We start from the raw sequence: 19,719 nt of genomic DNA, 5'->3' as shown, positions 1-19,719 counted from the left end.
TCTTGAATACTTGATAATTAGTTTTCCCAATTTAAAAAATAAAATTTTCCATGCAAGGTGTATTTTACCTACTGTATACTTATTTTGCTTAATAATGTTCAGGAGAACTATTGTGGTCTTTATACAGGTTTTATTTATAAAATCTTGCTTAAATCTGTCAGTTTATATAAGTTGTAACACATTTTATTTACATTTTTTAATAATTATGCAACAATGAGACCTACAAAAGTAGTTCATGTCAAAGAAATTTGTCTAATATTGCAAATGCAATAGGTCATTCCTTTACTGCTAAGTAAAATTCACAATATTCATCAGTGCAGGTCATGGTTATTTACAGAGTTTTAATAAAACTATCAAAAACATGAAATGCTAAAAACATTCTAGAAAGTTTTCTACAACACTGTCAGTTTTTATATTTACAGCCCTTAGAAATAATTTAATACACAATTTTCTACATACAGAATCAAATTCACTGCAAATGCACAATATGTGCAATTTTTCTAACAGTCTAACAGCTTGAAACTAGGATCAGGCTATTCAATGTAGGTCACAGAGACGAGGTGGTTGAGTCAATTATTTCTCTTCCATTACATACAGTTGGAACGTAGTGAGCACTCACTGATGCTGAAAGGCATAGAAAAAAAAAGAAGTTAGAAAGTTTTTGCCTGCTTTCTGTTGTGTAATTATTAAAGTTTACATTAAACTTTACCATGACTTTTTTTAAACAGCAGTAAAATTGGCGAAATGTAATTTTATTCCAAAAACAGAACAAACCTTCTAAAAGCAACCTTTTGTTTTTGATGTATTTTTATATTTTTGAAATCACCTGTTTTCAATTGTTTTTTGTTCCAGATTTAATTTGACACCGCCATGTTCTAACACCACCAGGTAAAGCATCATATGTAAAGCATCATATTGTAAACCCTTTGATAGACTTAGTAATGTAAATAACATCAAAAAGGTACTTCCATATTTTCTAAAAAGGTAGCAATGTTAACTTATGATCATAAACAATTCAGCATATTTTAATACATTTTGGTGGATTGTAAGCATGTGTACAAATGTCATCTGACAATATAACTGCATTTTTAATTTAGTCACAGCCAATTGTTAAATAGTTTACAGTATTTGCCTGCACTGTTCCACTAAAAAAGGGCTGACCACGCATAGGTGACGCATTCACAAGTTAGTTGAGGGCTCCTTATACTAATCAGTGTACTGGAGAAGGCTTAGGAGAGGGCAGGTTTAACAACAACAACATTTATTTCTATAGCACATTTTCATACAAAGGGTGCCACTCAAAGTGCTTTGCAAGAAAAAGTTACAAAGGAAGAAAAACAAATTACAACTAGATAGAAAAAAGAAGAATGAATAAATATCAAAACTGCATATTTACAGTATTAGTAACATTAAGAGGAGGAGAAGGATAATAGAAATAGCTGAAGTAAAATCTAACATTACAAGTACTGTAAAATATAAAAAAATAATTAAAAACAAGGTTGGAGACAGAATGCATGTCAATCGGGCTTCAAAATTAACAGCAATAAAAGGCTAATGGGAAATGAAGATGGGGTGGGTGTTAGAAGAAAGACATCACTATGATGCTTATAAGAAAAAATAACTGACAGTTTTCTGGGGCTTAGGGACATATGCAAGGAAAACTGTTAAAATGGAAACTGGAAATGTCAAATAGCAGGTGATAATATAGAATACCACTAGTGGATAAAGTGTCAGGAACAGCAGAAGAAGATGTAAAGTGTTTTAAGGAGAGCAATAGTTTAAATATAGAAGTAAGCAAATAGCATATATACTGAATTTATATTTTGAGGTGGTCACCTCTGTAGAGGTCAGTAGGAAAAAGAAATATGAAAGAAATGCTAAATTAGTTAGAGATTATAGGAAAAAGGATTGGAAATGTTATAAGTAAATACACCATTCAACCTAGAGGGAGGAAGAAAAGCAATCTTGTATTAACAGGAATAAAAACTTGTATAAATAAATAATGCTATGATTTATTTTATCCAAAATTTGTCATAATGATATAGTGGTTTCCAAACATGATTTTAAATGAGGAATGCTATATTTTCTTTGCAGAAATTGCTACAGCATTAGCAGCACAAACCTTTTTATTATTGTGTTTAATATGAAGGACTCTTGACCCATTCCTGTATGTATAAATGTCCTTAAAACATCACTTATTGAGATCCCCAAGTTCTTAAACGGTTTTGACTCTGTATATTATTTCAAGTATTTCTCTTTTTAACCCACAGTATTATTAAGTTGACCACTTGCTGATGAGTACAAAGGCTAGAGTGAATGTGAATTAACAGTTCCATTTAGGACACATTGGCATTTAGGTTTGTTTTTAATTTTTGAAATTGCCATTTTGACAACAGAGGTGCACCCACATGAGGGATAGTATGGATTGGAAGTGGTTGACTTGGTTAAGGATTAACAATTTTTTTTTTTAATTTATCATTCAAGAAGGAGTTCAATGCAAAATCCGTTCAGATGCTGTATTTTTATAACTTGCATGTTTATATATTAATTTACTGGGTGTTTCAAAGCTTTAGTTAGAATAAGGTTAACAAGGAGGAATGAATCCACACTCCCAGGATCAGCATATTGTTGCCTAATCGATAAAAGATGTAAACCAGTGAGAAGGTCTTTTTTTCTACCTGAGAATAACAAAAGCCTGCTGTGTGTCTGCATCTGCTGTGACTACACAATGAGCCACCTGGATGGAGAACAAACACCAGCTTCTAATGGCTTCTAATTTCTGCAACTAGGTTAGAGCAAAAACCCACAGGCACCATGGTTGTTGAACGTGAAGACTCCTGCAGTACACAGTTTTGTACAATTTCTAGGCATTTTGTTCTTAGTCTAAGCAGGACAACATGAGCTTTAAATTTCATATAAAAGTGTATAGGCAGCCTGTACAAAGTAAATATAGACGCAACACATTTACTCATGGTCATTTGCAGGAGGAATTAGCCAAAAGATAATCCATTAACCACAGTGACAGAGATGAGGAACGTCTGCATTATGCTGCTATATATGCTCCAGCTTAACGCTATAAAGTACAAAAAAAGAAACCAAATGGGACATTTGAATTTTTTTCATGTTGGGCCACTTGTGTTGGGTTAGTATCAACAGTTAGTCTAACATGAATGTTTTGATATGTGCAAGGAAACCACAGGACATGGTGAAAGTGTGTGGGGCATCATGTATAAATCCTTGCATAGATTCCAACTAAAATTTTGCTTACACTTGAAAGTCAAAGATTGTGTACAAACAAAAAAAAATTGTATTCTTAAAACCACACGTACAGCATGTGCCACACCAAACTCCTTTAAAAATCTCAAATCAATTTAAAGCCATGTGTACATGCACAAGCTTTTTATCTATTCTGTATTGCCTTCCCCCAGTGATCATGTATGGCTTAAAAAATGGCTTTTTAAATTAATCATCACATAAATTTGGCCGTGCTCCTGAGTTGGCATCTTTATGACAAACCAGGGAAAAATGAAAGTTCAATGAATGTGAACTTGAGATATTACTGACTGAAGTGGTGACCCGCATAAATATTCTTATTTCTGGCCTCTCTGCAGGAGTCACCGATGAAAGGAGTAGGAGCAGCTGCTCAAATGCATCAGGCAAGCTAAGCACCTTTCAGCTTCATTCAAGATCCAGATTTTCCACACTTAGTGTCTGAGCATCATTCTATATGGCGGTGAAACATGGACACTCAACAATTAAATCAAAACAATCTTGGACAAATACATAATGAGCTGCTATAGAATCATGTTCAGAATTTAGAATCAACCATACTATAAGCGCAGATTTTTACAAGCACATGAATCAAGGACCAATCTCAAAAACCATTGCCAAGAGGCAGCGCATATGGGAATGACATATGTACATTGAGACCCATCAGAAGCTTCATCCTCTACCAACCATTGGAACAATTCGGAATTCCCAAAATCGGGCAACAAACAACGTTTTTCTGGCAGCATATTGCCGACACCATCAATAAAGATGTATGTCTCTAACCCCATGAGATTGGAAAAGCGGCACTGGATCAGGAGATGTGGAGGAAACTTATTGTTGACTGGATTAAATCTGCCAGCAGTCAAATGAAACATGTAGCCGATTGATGACGATGAAGATAAGAGCAACTGAGTGGAGAGAGAGAGAGAGAGAGAGAGAGAGAGATAGTATTGTGCCATAATGCAGCAGACCCAAAAGGAAACACAGTGTGAATTGACACAAGTGCTGAGAAACTTATTGAACTGAAAAATTGAGATCACTTTGCAAAGTGAATGTCAGAGTGCAATACTTTACTTACAAATCTGTTTACATTTGACATATATGATCCTAGAATTGCCATTGCATTGATGTCCTGAGGGACAGGGTCATCGGTGTGCCTATATCAGGGGGCAGAGGCAGTTCATGTTTCAGCACTACTCAAGCCATCACAATGTGGCAAACTTTAGTGGGGCTGTACAGCAGTTTGCCACCTTACGAATCCAAACCCCGTCATCTACCTTTAAATGAACCAACGGTCTTTTCTGTCTCCGTCTATGTGCCGGAGTGCCTCCTCTCTTGTGGTGTTTACAAGTTGGTGAATGGTATAAGAAGCCAGGCTCTGAAAGGACAAACACTCTCTCCTGAAAGAAAGTCGTGTTGTGTGTTGTATGATATAATTGGCAAGTGCAACGTTCATTCTTTCTGGGATCACAATGATTTCTTGGATCATGATGACAACTGTCTTATAAGCTAATTTAGTCTTCCTTGAGCTGTCCTCTTGTGGTTTTGTGCTAAATTGAAGGTTACATTGCAGTGAACATCACTTGTTTTGTTTTAGGGTTTAACCACTGTTAGGGTATTTGGCGATGGGTGCATTGATAATGTGATGGTATGATTAAGAAGCTACTCAGAAGGTAAAATGAAAAGGTAATTTGTAGTGATTATTGAATTATCTAATGTGATCAGCCCAATTGAATGCACACGTCACAGAATGACTTTGCCTTTCTAAACATAAATCACTTTCATTCACTTAATATACAACTAATATGCAATGCTCAACCCACGATTTTCTTATCAAATAGTAGAGTGGGAAGCAGATTCCAGGGTCATGCTGTGTTTGATGGTTGGCTTGTTAGTAACGCTGCTACTGCCAGTCATGTTGCACAGCACACACCTTCTGTATTAAAACAGATTGGCTGCACACTAAGGTAACTAACATTACGTGTATGCATTAATCGTTATTACCAATAATGAAGGCATCTGTATTTAGAAAACCTGTCAATGACTGTGATATTATCAGTTCAAAAACATCAGAATTTGACTAACGTGCCACTGCAATGTGTAATGACATGAGATATTCTTTCTCAATTCATTGTCATGCCTCCTACAATTCCTAAAATGCCAACACCGAAGGTTTCTGTGTAGGACTTACAGTTCGTCAAATTTTTCTGTAATCTTATGCCAATTTTTCACTCAAAGTTTATGTTTTATTAATCCTGACTTTTGTGCAAGAAATGGCATAAGTACATTTCTGAGTGTATGCAAGTCCATAGATCAGTGAAGTAGAAGCGTTATGCTCTGAGCCACACAAACAAAATTATTTTACTTTCTTATTATGTTCATTGTTTGTTCAACACCTCTCCTTAAGTGTATAACATGTTGTATATAATGTAGTAAAAATTGCACTGACAATGCAACACCACCATCTCACACGAGTAGAACACTAATGCACAAGAACCCAGATTATCTGTACCCCGATTTATAAAGGTTATGCATTATCTGAGGTGAACCTATAAGTCTAATATATTGCTTTTCTTATAATTCATAAAAGCTTTACCATGTATACTGTACCAAGCATGTGAATACTGTAGTTTTAACCTCGACTATACAGAGCGAGCGGTCAAGGAGATGGTAACTTTGGGAATGTGGGTGTGACCTACTCACCCTTCCCTCGACTACTGTCAGTGTGATGCCAACTTGACCTGTACACATGCTGTATTGTTTCATTCACTTAGGATTTTTGTGTTTATACATTTAAAGCCACTGTCATGAACTGCAGGTGGGGACTACAAACACACATTCTCCGGCTGAGAGGTAAGCACTTTGTGACGTGAGCTGTCACACGCAGAACCTGTCACTGACCACTGTGAGTGGTGCATTTTCCATGGTGACATCAACTGATGAGACCTCAGCAGCTCCATGATTCAGTAGCTCCACTGGACAGCCAATTGGATTGCGGTTTTCTGTCACTTGGATTACTTGACTTATGTCAGGTCCCCCACCTTCTCTGCATTGTGTTGCCACTGTACTGCACCCGTCCACAATGCAAATTCCACCCTTATTGCCAACTGAATTTCTGTGGACTCACACCACCTCAGTTCGAAGATTTGCACTGTGGTGAGCTGTGAACCCACAGTCTCTGACTCAGAGGCGAGTGCTTTGCAGTGTGAGATTAATGGAGTGCTCCAACAGCTGTGCAGAGCTCATCTCTGGCCAATGGCCAAAGCGTTGCACTTCCCTGGTGACAATCAGCTGATTGCTCTCTCTATCAGCCCCCACCTCCTCTGTGCAGCAACATCACTACATAGGCCATTTGCTTTATCCAATTTTTCAGCTGTCCAAGGTAGCATTAAGTCCACATTACCTCGGATAATCAGGATTTTACTGTATACAAAAAATATATTCATCCCTTTTGGAAGTTTTCACATTTTGTTCTTAAACATTGTATATTAAATACATTTTTATAGGCACTGTGTTGTGAGACTTTTGAATGTGTTAGGTGTTGCCTAGCATAGCAGCAATAATGTAAAGTAGACAATTAAAAATTATTATTATAGGGTGTTGTGAAGCATTGTAGTGCAGAGGTCTGAACTAACTACCACACAGCTCCAAGATCCTCTGCTTGATGCTTGGCTTGATCATTGTGTGTGTGGAGTGCACATTCTGTCCTTCCCTGTGTGACACTTCTCTGCGTATTCAAATATCCTCCCATATCTCGGACACATGAGAGTTTGCGTAGTTGGCCTGAGTTGAATTACATGTGTCCGGAGAGGGACTGGATCCTGTCTTGGTCTGGTTCCTTTCTTGCACTTGATGCTATGGGGAATATGCTCCAGCATCTCACAAGTGTGTAATGGAAAATTAAACGCTTTTTTTTTATGTGTCATAAGAAAGCTCTTTTTTTTGTTTATTTTTGGCAACAATTTCAAACTCCCTAAAGTAAGGACAAATTTTGAACACATCTCCACACCACCCATTTGTGAAGTTTAGAAGAAAACATTTAACTTCCAAATCTTGTAGCTGGGCACATATTCTGGTTTTTGTAGTATCAATATTTAACTGTCTCTTAAGTAAGTGACCACCATGAAAGCTTAGAGGCTCTCCACATTCTTTGGCGGAACACAACTGTGCTAGAGGCTGTTAAAAAAGACAAAAGGGTTTCACAGAGAACAGTCAAATTACAATATCCGCACACAAATCTATAATTAAACATTTGTGATATCAATAAAGCTGTACATTGGAGTAGTCATGTAAATCAGAATTTGAACGCATGCTACTTACAATGTGAATATGTGGTCCCTGTCCCACTGACGCTGAATCGGTTCATATGCAGTCTGTGACTTGCTACATTCTTCTGAGGCTGAAACATGATGATGTGCACCTTTGGGGCAAACATACAGCCCAGCACTACAAACCCACTGAGGCTGACAGAAATACACATGGTAGTAATTTGGACCTGTGAAAATAACAAATGGTGTTCCAAGTTAAAACCTACAAGTACTTAAAAGTCAAGTGTTGCATATTTTATACATGCAAGAATATTAGGCAGTACCTATATGCAGATGATTGCTTTTCATTAACAAAGTCAGCACATAGTTTTAAGATGAAAACACATTCTTAAATTATAAACAATATTGTGATTATTCATTCACTCTTTTAAAGCATCTCCAGTAATCACAGTGTAGCTCTTGGTTCTTTTATCCAGTACCCCACAAAATCTAATCTCACTTTTAGAGTGGCCCTCTCCAATATGACTTTATAGCATCTTTTCTGCTAACAAGTGAGTCCACCAACCCACATCACTGATCAAGAGTTAATGCCATTTTTATTGCAACATTTCACATTAGTTCTTTTGAAACTTCCTCTTTGTCCTACCATATCGTTCTTTGCCTTAGACAACACATGTGGGGTTCTCAGTGCTAGATCAATCACACGGAATCAAATGTTCCACGTTTTTTTTTGTTTTAACTCGTATACAGAAAAATGGGTCACATAGTGGCATTTAGTGTGATGGTGTGCCATGCTGTGTTTTCATCTTCTTTTTCATAACCCATTGGATTCTGTAATTTAATACTTTTACATTTCTTCAATTTTTTTGGTGTGTTGAATTGTGCTATGCAAAAGTGTGAAGAGCTGGGTTTACTGCATTTCAAATAATTGCAAATATGAGGTTAAATCAAAAAGTAATGGTAATTTGAAAATTACGTGGTAACTGCAGTGGATACAAGCTGACACAATACAACCCATTTGCGAAGGCTTATGGGTGGTGTGAACACACACTTGGTGGAACCTGCTATTAACTTTACTGACCCTAAAGTGTGAGAGTAAATAAGACAGAAACGAGTTAAACTTTGTTTCTCAGATTGCCCTTTGAGCAGCATTCAGAATGTAAGTACTCTATGTCTCCTCTTTTAAACTGGCAATATTAAAGGTGCTGCATATGTTCTGGGGCCTCATTTATAAATGGTGCATATGCACAAAAATGTTCCCTAAGCCCGTTTCTACACTCACATCGTGATGTATAAAAACTTAACTTGGTGTAAAGCCACTCACATTTCCATGGCAGCTCAATCTCTGGCGTATGCAAGTTCTCCGCTCGGTTTTGCAAACTGGCAGCACCCAGCGTCAAAGCAGTCCTACTGTTCCTGTGTGGTTACCGTTTCTTTTTAGATCCACATCCCTGACGCGGCTTTATAGATACACTGAAATTAACCGTATATTGTTTATTAGTTTAAGGCATCTGATTGTAATCAACCTGTAACCATATAATGGTGCACAGAATGGCCATACTGTTCCAAATACTATAGCTGCTTTAACATTGTTACTCTCAGTGCACCACTCAGAGTGTTTTAACCCACTGTATCTGAGTGTGGAATCATAGCTCTACAGCAGCTGATCGGAAAGCTCTACCACAGATTGTGTCAAGAGTTGGGAGAAATATCGGGATAGAGCTTCTAGCACATGCTGCCTCAGCCATGCGCACAGTCTATTTGAACTTCTCCCATTTGGCAAACACTTCAGAGCCTTTTCTGTACGGACCTCATGATTCAGAAACCGTGAGCTATAAATGCACTCAATCAGTCCATCAAGTGCTCCCGGTAGAACTGTTTGTACTTATAAGTACAATCACCCCACTGTAAAGTTGCATTACAGTTGTAATATTGCACAACATCAGCCATTTAGTGCTTTGAGTACTGAGAAAAGCGCTATATAAATGTAATGAATTATTATTATTATTATTATTTATGCTTTCATATTGTATATTTTTCACTGTTTTTTATCCTATTATTATTATTATTATTATTGTTATTTTACCATTTTATAGGAAAATAAGTTCATGGAGGACTTGCATATTGAATCTCATTGTACCATACAATAACAATAAAGGAATTCAATCCAATTGAGAGCGCATATTTACAGATGATGATGACGACTGGCTTCTAAGTCGATTTAGATTTCCAGGTGCTATCTTCGTGGAGCTCTTGATGTCATATTAAAGATGAAATGCATTAAAGTATATATATTACATTATGCAGATACATTTTAAACTTCATTTAAATAATGTGTATTGTTAAATATGCGAGGACTCAATGGTGCTACAAAGATATTTCAATGTTTCTTAAAAGTTTTGAAGAATTGGCTTTTTACGCTTACAGATGGCTTGACATTTATTAAATAGCTGATTGTGTGGCGATTGGTTACTTGGACAAAGAAAAGGAAGGACAGGAATCGGGTTAGTACGTTTGAAAGAGACAGTACTGTTGTATTAAATCATTTTATTGAGGGTTGTGCACGGGGCAGCAAGCATCTTGCGGGAGGCAGGAACAATCTCTGGAAGGGGCACCAGCTCATTGCTACCACTGTGCCAACGTGCCTCAATGTTTTATACATGCTTTAATTTCTATCATCATAAAAATTATATCAAGTATACATCTTAGTATGTAAATTGTTCAGAGAGCTGTAACATCATGAATGTAATGTATTCTGTGTCCTTTCTCTGTAGCCTAATACGCTTCCGTATGACACTCAGACAGTGGGCTACGACTTGCATTTTTAAAGCGACTTTGATATCTGACCACTTCTTATTTATTTTGGACACTGTGTGACTTTCTGAACTTGAACTTTCGAGTTTCTCCACCTCTCTGTCACTTGATCAACTTCCTTTTGTTGTTTATATCACTGCTTAAACCAACAAATAGTAAGTTTTTTCCTTGCCTCTACTTGGTATTCGCTGAAATTCTTCTTTTTCCCTGTGCTTTTGCCATTGTCTTTTCACAGAATTCAAAACATAAGGGGCTATTTATATTGATTTGCATATTCAAAGAGGCGTAATTCTGGGGTGGAGCGACAAGCGCGTTCACGAGCATTACTTTTCACGCTGACCGAGATTTTTGGAACGGAAGAACATGGAAGTTGGCGTACGCACAGATTTATGCATCTGGATTTTTTTGTGCATATGCACATTTACGCTTTTGTCTGTACACCATGTTTTAGTGTGAATTCTACGCACGCTGTTATACACAAGGTCCCTTTTATCCCTGGCTTTGCCGCTGAGGCCATGGCTCCTCATTTTTGGGGATAATAATTATAAACATTATAAATACATGAAATATTCTTAGTTTAAAGTATCTCATAAAATGTAGTAAACTTATTTATTCGCTTTACATATTTAACTTTAACAGAGAGTTTACTCCCTGGCACTAAAGGTATAAGAAGACAATTTACACAATAAACCAGACATATTAACTAACTGACACACATTATTTCTGAGCATAATAAAATATCTCTATATATAAAATGACAAAATGTCCACCGTTCATCTGACGCTGGGCAGAAGATACAAAACTGCCTGGTGTCTGTCCTTGCCTGGGTGTAACATAGCAGTGTTTACATCTGTCAATGTTGCTCATATGGCCCAGTGTCCACAATAATATCTTTGAACAAGTAGTTACTTTGAATTAATCCCCTCCGGAATTTATAAAAGCTCAAATGATTTCTTCTTTGGATGAGGCTTCCAGTGTCAGTCTATGCCCAGGTGTAACAAAGCAAACTGTCCAGCTTTAGTCAGTCCTCGTGCGAAGCAGCATGCAACATTTACATCAGTCAATGTCAATCATGTCATCCAGCATCCACAACAATAAATTAAGAATAAAACCTGATCTATCAAACAATTCTGCCTTTTATAGAAATGGGGCATTATTCAATCTTAATATCACTATAAGATAAACCTTCCCTCTTCTGTTTTTTTATTTCAGTTCCCTTCCTATTCTACCACTGTACCATTGTGCCCAAAAAAGCGCATTTTTTAACGTTATAGGTTAGTGGAATCCAGTCCCTCTACCAGTGCAAGGCAGGAGCCAGATTTGAATGTATTAGGGATTAATCTTGCCCACATCTGCACTTGACTACAAAGTTTAGAATCTATACTTAGCAGGTTAATTTTCAAGATACAATCAGACATCTGTAATGATGCAGAAACTGAGCCCAGGTCTCTGTATTTGTAAGGCAGCAGTGCCAATCACTGGTCCACTGCACCACACCAGCAAACTTTATTCATTTTCTAACTCCACTTTTTCCAAACCAGGGTCATGGATTCTCATGAATATTGGGCTCAAGGAAGGGATCAATCCAGGACAGGTCTCCATTCTATCACAAAGCCCACTGACTCACAAATCCATGCTCAGTTATACAGGTTCATTTTAGACTTTCCAGTTAACGTGACAGGGATGCGGACAAAAGACCAAAGCATCCACAGCACAGACACAAGGAAAATGTGAAGGCTCTTAGCAAGGTTTTTTTTTCTGGTCATGAATCTGATTCGATGGCTCTGGAACTGTGAAGCTATAGAATTACTCTCTATATCCCTAAGAGAAAAAACACAAATATTGAAGCAAAAGAAATGCACTACTTACCCTATAATCACTAGACGTCACATAAAATATTGGCAGGAAGGCCAGCCAAATGATGCAGGTGGTGTACATTGTAAAGCCAATGAATTTTGCCTCGTTAAAGTTTTCTGGACACTTCCTAGTTTTAAAAGCATACACAGTACACAGAATTACTAGCACAACATCATATGACAAAGAGATTAACATGCTAGAGTCTCTGACGTTACATTTCAGTATCACGGTTTCTCTCTTTTCAGGCAGAGTGAACCGTCTCGTGCCAGGTACTTCCAGTATAAGCCATATTGACACAATAACTATCTGCACAGATATCAGACTCATGCAGATAAACACCTGCGAGCTTGGGCTAATAAATTTGGGCCTCTGGGTCCCTTCCTTGACACCATTGAAAATTCTAGCAATACGGTTAGTTTTGGTGAGGAGAGCAGAATAGCAGACAGCAAAAGATGTCCCAAGGCCAAGGCGACGCAAGGTACAAATAGCTGGAGAAGGCTTTGCTATGAAGAAAAAAGTCATGCAGTAGGACATAAATACACCAAACAATAAAATGTAACAAAGTTCACGGCCAGAAGCTTTAACCAGCGGTGTGTTGTTATGTTTAATGAAAACTGCTGTAACCATAAAGGTGCAAATGAAGCCAACACAAGCAATGGTGATTGGACCGATAGCCCAGGCATCTTCCCACATAATGTAATCTTCAGGCAAGTCATAGCAACCTGTCAGGTCTTCAGTGGGCCACTGTCCTGGATTGCAGCCCATACAGGTAAATTCGTCGGCCAGGTATTCGTAAGGTTCGCAGGGGATACAAATCCAGCAGCAGTAGTCTCCCGCCTGCATGTTTTTCATTTCATTTCTTGCACAGGGATCGCTGCACTGCGAGGTGGGGACTGAGTAGAGAGGCCAGTGGATCAGCTCTGTGTTGAGGGACAAGGTTTCAGCCCACTGGCCAACCTTAACATAAGAGTATTTGCCAGATGTTTTCTGGAAGTTAAACACATTGTACCGGCCAATTCCGTCTCCAAAACTATCAAATTTTATGATATTGTCTGCATCAGGAGGCCAGTAGGGAGCTGTAAAATAAAATGAATGGTAATTAGCAACAATTCTTGAAGCTACTGTAATGCATTTTGACGTTCTTAATAGTGTTTCTGTTTTTTATAACACAAACATAACATAACCATTAACAGAATAATGTTGATATATCTGTAACCACATACAGCAATATACATCTAAAGTGAGATGAGACTCACCTTTAAAATACTAAATAGAAAATACATTAAAATGATGTTGCTAAAGAGAAAAATATTAAAACAACAGGGTTGTGATTTTATATCAGCCATATAATAATGTTTTTGTTATTTTTTTCTGAACTTGGGGAGAGGAGCTAGCCATTTAGGAGTTGTACCCCTCTAGCTCGGGAGTGGGTAGAGAACAAAATAAAAAACCTGGAAGCCTGATTATCTGTTAAGCAAGAATTTGGTAGAAGTTTGTGGAGAGCTCACCATTCTAGATATGGCTGACCTGATGTTATTATTTCAAACCACCTCACAATTTCAGTCTCCCATTTTTACTTAGCTTGATCCATCACGTTTGATCTCTTTTGTGATCTCATCGCTGTTACCCTTTTGAAAATTATTTTATGCACCATTTAAAATTTTAATCGAGAAACCCAATCAAGAGTATATTTCTCCTTTGACAGCTGCACAAGGATGAATAAATCACACTAATGATGAGAGAAGTGTGGGGATAATCTTTACTGTTAATGTCACCTAAAGACTTGCAGCATAATATTACAATTATAATATTCCTGATGTTTTAAATCACAATTGTGTACTAATAACCCAAAGGAGAGATATTAAACACATTAAAATATAAATAATCATCTACGCATATATTAAAGAAGCTGTGATCCCCTGAAGTTAATATACTGAAAAAAAATCCCATAAAAATCCTGGAAGAAATGTAATTTTATGCACAGTACAAATGGTATCAAATCACAGAAGATACTGTAAGGGTAACAAAGTCATTTAATGTTTAATAATGAAAAAATGGAAACCAGGCATTACATGACATTTAAGATTAAAATTTGCCTTTTCAAGACTGAAGCTTACACAATACTTAATAACTGAAAAAAGCAATGGTTATCAGGAATCGTAATTTATACACATCCATTAGCTTTTACCTGACCTGTTGCTAACCTTTTTAGATAGATAGATAGATAGATAGTTTTATATCACAGACAGTAGTAATGATCAGCACAAGAAATTATTAAATGTGCAGTATTCCCCTTAATGTACCAGGCGTTTGTAACAAAATGAACAGGACTGATAAATGATCGTCTTTTCAGTGGCGCTGTCTCTCTGCTTCCAAATGTCCGATGGCCAACAGTCCTCAGAAACAAGAAGTATTAGTTGAATCAAACTTGGTGGCAGTGGTCTTCAACCTCACTACTATGGGCAGACCATGGTTGCAGTTTTTTGTTTCCCAATTAATGAGCTGCATTTATATCAAATTGGCCTCATTCTTTAATTAGCCTGTCTTTTTTCTTCTCTTTTGCTGCATTTAGGAGAGTAAAGTATGAGAGATTTAGATTCCTAAGAAATTTAGAAATATTTATATTTTTGGCATAGCTTTGTATGTTAAACTGTGGTGGTCAGTAGTAGGGTTGCCACTGAGTTACTAACCCCAGACACAACTACACAAAGACAATCTAGGCTTCAACCAAAGGTTATTTTTATTTTCAGACTGTAAGCCAATTCAGTCCAAATCTTTTCTCTTTCACTCTTCCCAGGCAAGTGTTACCCAGCCCCTCTCCAAACTCTGACTCCCTGGACCAAGTGGAGGGCTTTCTTTTAACACAGAATCCAACACGGCATCCCCATGGGACTACAACTCCAATGCTGCCCTGTGGGTGTGCATACTGGAGCCTGCCAGGTGCTCAGTGTACAGGGGGATACTCTGCTCATAGCCGGCAGTCACCCACTGTCCTATACTTCCAGCCTATCAGCCCGTCCAGAGTAATTGCTGGAGTAGCATCCTTCCATGTCCACATTCTGTTGCAGAAAGGGAATATCACAGCTACTTTTCTCTGACCTTCCATTATAATGGTCAGAATAAGTGCCAGATATACTCTGCTGTGCCATGGACCTGACAGGGATAATTTATCATGAGCACATTAGCAGAAAATCCTGAGCAGAGGTGTTTACTCAAGTGTTGTGGATGTGCACATAGCCTGCAGGTTAGTAAGACATGTTCAGTGTCATAGGAAGACAGGACACTAGCAAGAAGGAAAATAATAAAAAAAATCTATCCATCCATTGTGAAATTTGTTCAATGCAGTTAAGGGTAAATTAACAAAATAATCTCAGAATTTTAGCTACTTAGTGTTGTCTATATATAGTGTTTTATGAATTTTATTGCAATACCTCAAACAATATTCAATAGGCTAACAAAAAAATAAAGAAAAAACACCACCAAACTGTGAACTGCTCCAAATTAATGATGTTACAGCTGGAAGTCATTATTGCATAATTGTTCACCAATTTTGTATATCGTCATGAAGGTTTTTAATTCTTCTTGCACCAAATCTGTTTGAGGATCATTGATTGACAGGAATTTTCATAGCATATGTTCTTTGGATTGCTGTGTAAAGATGATCTGGGCTACTCAAGTAAATTTTCTCTCTTCATGATTAGAAAGTCTACTCCTCCTTTGATACCATACTTTTGAATAGAACTTTATGCAAATAAAAATGTTTACACCAGTAGTTCTTAAGCAGACTAAAGTAAAATATCCTCTGCTGTTTGTGCTTGCTGCATTCATTTTCTTCTCTTTTTGGACAGCTTTTTAACAATTTTTAATGATGTGTTTGAGTTACTGGACACATGAATTTCCCAGAAGGGATGAATAAAGTATCTATCTATCTGTCTATCTACAATGCAGTGGCTTTTTGAATCTATCTATCTATCTATCTATCTATCTATCTATCTATCTATCTATCTATCTATCTATCTATCTATCTATCTATCTATCTATCTATCTATCTATCTATCTATCTATCTATCTATCTATCTGCCCATGTTTGTCGCAGTTTTCTTCTGGACACTCAGGTTCTCCTGTTACACAGAGGGTTTAAACTGGCCCTATAGATGTGTGCATAAGTGGGCTCTGCAATGAATTGGACCTCCATGCAGGGCCTTGTACCCAGTGCTGCTGGAGTAGTCTCTAGCAGTCTGTGATTCTGTATTGTATTATATTATATTATATTATATTATATTATATTATATTATATTATATTATATCTGTGGTGGGTTGCCACCCTGCCCAGGATTGTTTCCTGCCTTGTGCCCTGTGTTGGCTGGGATTGGCTCCTGCAGACCCCCGTGACCCTGTGTTCGGATTCAGCGGGTTGGAAAATGGATGGATGGATATTATATTATATTATATTATATGGGCGGCACGGTGGCGCAGTGGTAGCGCTGCTGCCTCGCAGTTAGGAGACCCGGGTTCGCTTCCCGGGTCCTCCCTGCGTGGAGTTTGCATGTTCTCCCCGTGTCTGCGTGGGTTTCCTCCGGGCGCTCCGGTTTCCTCCCACAGTCCAAAGACATACACTGTACATACTGTCATACAGGAATGGTGATTCTAAATTGGCCCTAGTGTGTGCTTGGTGTGTGGGTGTGTTTGTGTGTGTCCTGCGGTGGGTTGGCACCCTGCCCAGGATTGGTTCCCTGCCTTGTGCCCTGTGTTGGCTGGGATTGGCTCCAGCAGACCCCCGTGACCCTGTGTTTGGATTCAGCGGGTTGGAAAATGGATGGATGGATGGGTTGGAAAATGGATGGATGGATTATATTATGTTATATTATTATATTATATTATATCATTCAAGAAATTAGCCTTCATATCTAGAGATACAGAAACAGGATCTTGAAATAACCCAGGACTGAATCGTGGTGCAATCACAAACCATTCCCACTGCCACCCTATTCCTCTACAGCCCATGTTTGACTGTATCTGACTGTTAAATTGCCATGTATCTTTTTCTGGCAGATTATAACTGAGATAACATTATACAAAGTATTGTCTGTTTTTACCTGCATTGTTATCAATCTTTAATTTAATATTGTTTTTTGTATCAGTATGCTGCTGCTGGAGTATGCGAATTTCCCCTTGGGATTAATAAAGTATCTATCTATCTATCTATCTATCTATCTATCTATCTATCTATCTATCTATCTATCTATCTATCTATCTATCTATCTATCTATCTATCTATCTATCTAGCTAGCTAGCTAGCTAGCTAGCTAGCTAGCTAGCTTATGCCAGTTGAGGAGAGAAGAATTTCAGCCAGTGTTTTCCTCCATCTAGTGTGAGCTCACTGTGCTTCCTTGTGATTCCATCTTTTGACTGCACAATAATAATTATTCCAAAATATTTCCATCAAAAAGAAAACAAATAAAATTATGTGAATGTGATCTGAAAAGAATGAATAGATTGAGGACCTTTCTCTTATGGTTTCGCTGACTTTTATTCTTTGTTTTCACATTTGTTTCAGTTTGATCTTTTGGTGTTCTGACCCCAGTCTGACTCTTGATTCGTCTTTCAGCAGTTGCTTTTTTGTGTCTTTCCTTTCCTGGTGTTCTTCACCACATAAATTCTGCATGAGCACTCACTTTTTGAGATGTAATTATCTATGTTCCTTCTAAGCTGTTATCTCTAAGCCGTGTGCCTGTTTTCAGAATACTGTGCAGCACTTCTGAGCCACCATGCAGCTGTTATCGCACTGCTAACTCCCCATCCTGCTCAGCATCACCCTTTGGTAATGCACCAATGGCTCTCGATACTCCACAGGGGACTAAGTGCTTGTCGGTTGTGTGTTGTTGCTTCACGGCGCTTGCTACTTCATGAAAGAATCCCAAACTCATGTAGTGGTGCTTCACACCACTAGAAATTCAAATAGAATTGAAGAAATCGATTGTAAATAGTTAAGTGCCAGCTCATTTGTTATTCACATCCACTCATCAGTGCAAAAAGTTAGAGGGAACATTGGTGGTCATAAAACCTTTACTCTGCACCTCTGAAACCCAGGGCTCATTAATGCATTCATCGATGGTCACTCATGGCCATAGGACTCATTTTAAGGTAAGCTATGTCTCCTGAAATAAATTATGGGCATTGCATCAGTACCACAAAGAGTGAATTAACTACTTGGACAATGCTTGATGACGATATCTGTTATGGTGACATCACCCCTGAAGATAACAGGAATGCCAACTGCAAAAACTGTGGGAGATTTTCTTTAGCATAGCTTGTTCAGTCTGAGGTTGGCCTGGCAGTGGGTGGTCTTAGGTTTCATTTCAAGAGGGAATTGGGCTGTGGTGGGGGTGAAGAGCACAAAACATCTTCATTTGCAGTATTTTATTTCAAGAAAAATGCAAAAGAAATATAAGACTTTTCTTTCTGTTTGTTTTTTTTAGCTAGTGGTACGAATTTAAAGCATTGTCTTTTGTAACCTTATGCAGTAGCATTTCTGGACAATAAACAAAATGGAAGCAGATCAATACATTGTGTGAATGTTGATGTACAGATTTCAACTATCAAGCTATTACTTTCTTGAATGAGACCAGTTATAATGCAAATACTGACTATGAGAGCAATGGCACTCTGTTAAAGACTCACCTACACCAAGACAGTTTGGAGTTGCCAATTAACCTTAACCTCTTCATGTTGGAAAACAAAAGGAATCTGAAGTACCCAGAGAAAACCCACAAAGACATGAGGTGAAGTTGTAACACCACAGAACGAAGCCAATTCTTGACAGTCTTTCATTCATTTTCCAACCCTACTTATTTCCAGTAAAAGCCATATAGATTTATTCAATTTAACTCTCAGGTGCAAAAAAAAAGCCTCCTACACTCCAGAACTACATTACCTTAAATCAGCGGTGTGCTCAGTGTGAATTCTGCAGTCTATTCTGTAGCTCCATCAGCTCCTAAAAGCTGTGCTGCTTCAGTTGCCTAACCTTGGCATACCAGGAGCCTGTGCCTTATGTGACTTGCAGTCAAGGCTGTATTGCTGAAAATCACCTCTGATTGTCTAGTGGTTCAGTTTTAGCTAACATACACGGCACTTAAGCACACTACACTGACAGCACAAAAACAACATTAGCGGATTCAGTGTTGAAAGGCCAATGAAAGTCCCACAACTCCCAGCTACATGTGCACATCCTTCTCAGGAGTCTGTTGGAAATATCACTTGATAAACGAAAGGCCTCCAGTAGCTCTTGGATGGCCTGACACAGCAAGCAATGTTTTAGTTCCTGGGGATCTCTGAGAGTGAAATGTCAGTTCAAGACCACATCTAAGACTGCATTCAAAATCAGCAGAGGGTTTCTTTTAGACAAGAAAGTTTCTGTTTTCATAATAATCTCTGTGTGCTGTGTATGGTAAACTGTGAATCAGCACCTAAAGAATTACCTGTGAAGTTGAAGTTGACCTTCAATATTTCT

At 37.9% G+C, this 19,719-nt stretch overlaps 1 protein-coding gene across 1 annotated transcript in view; it reads right to left on the bottom strand.

The window, feature by feature from the left end:
* Positions 1-83: 83 nt before the first annotated feature.
* Positions 84-19,719, bottom strand: part of grm3 (glutamate receptor, metabotropic 3) — a 262,901-nt gene continuing 243,265 nt past the window's right edge. Inside the window, exons 4-6 of the mRNA XM_028815001.2 lie at positions 12,222-13,285; positions 7,591-7,765; positions 84-624 (exon numbers count right to left, since the gene is read on the bottom strand). Coding sequence (XP_028670834.1) covers positions 548-624; positions 7,591-7,765; positions 12,222-13,285 — 1,316 coding nt within the window. The 3' untranslated portion in view covers positions 84-547. The remainder of the gene's footprint in view (positions 625-7,590; positions 7,766-12,221; positions 13,286-19,719) is intronic.

Source organism: Erpetoichthys calabaricus, chromosome 1 (assembly GCF_900747795.2).
Source record: "Erpetoichthys calabaricus chromosome 1, fErpCal1.3, whole genome shotgun sequence".
Lineage (NCBI taxonomy): Eukaryota > Metazoa > Chordata > Cladistia > Polypteriformes > Polypteridae > Erpetoichthys > Erpetoichthys calabaricus.
This window is presented reverse-complemented; position numbering and strand designations above follow the sequence as displayed.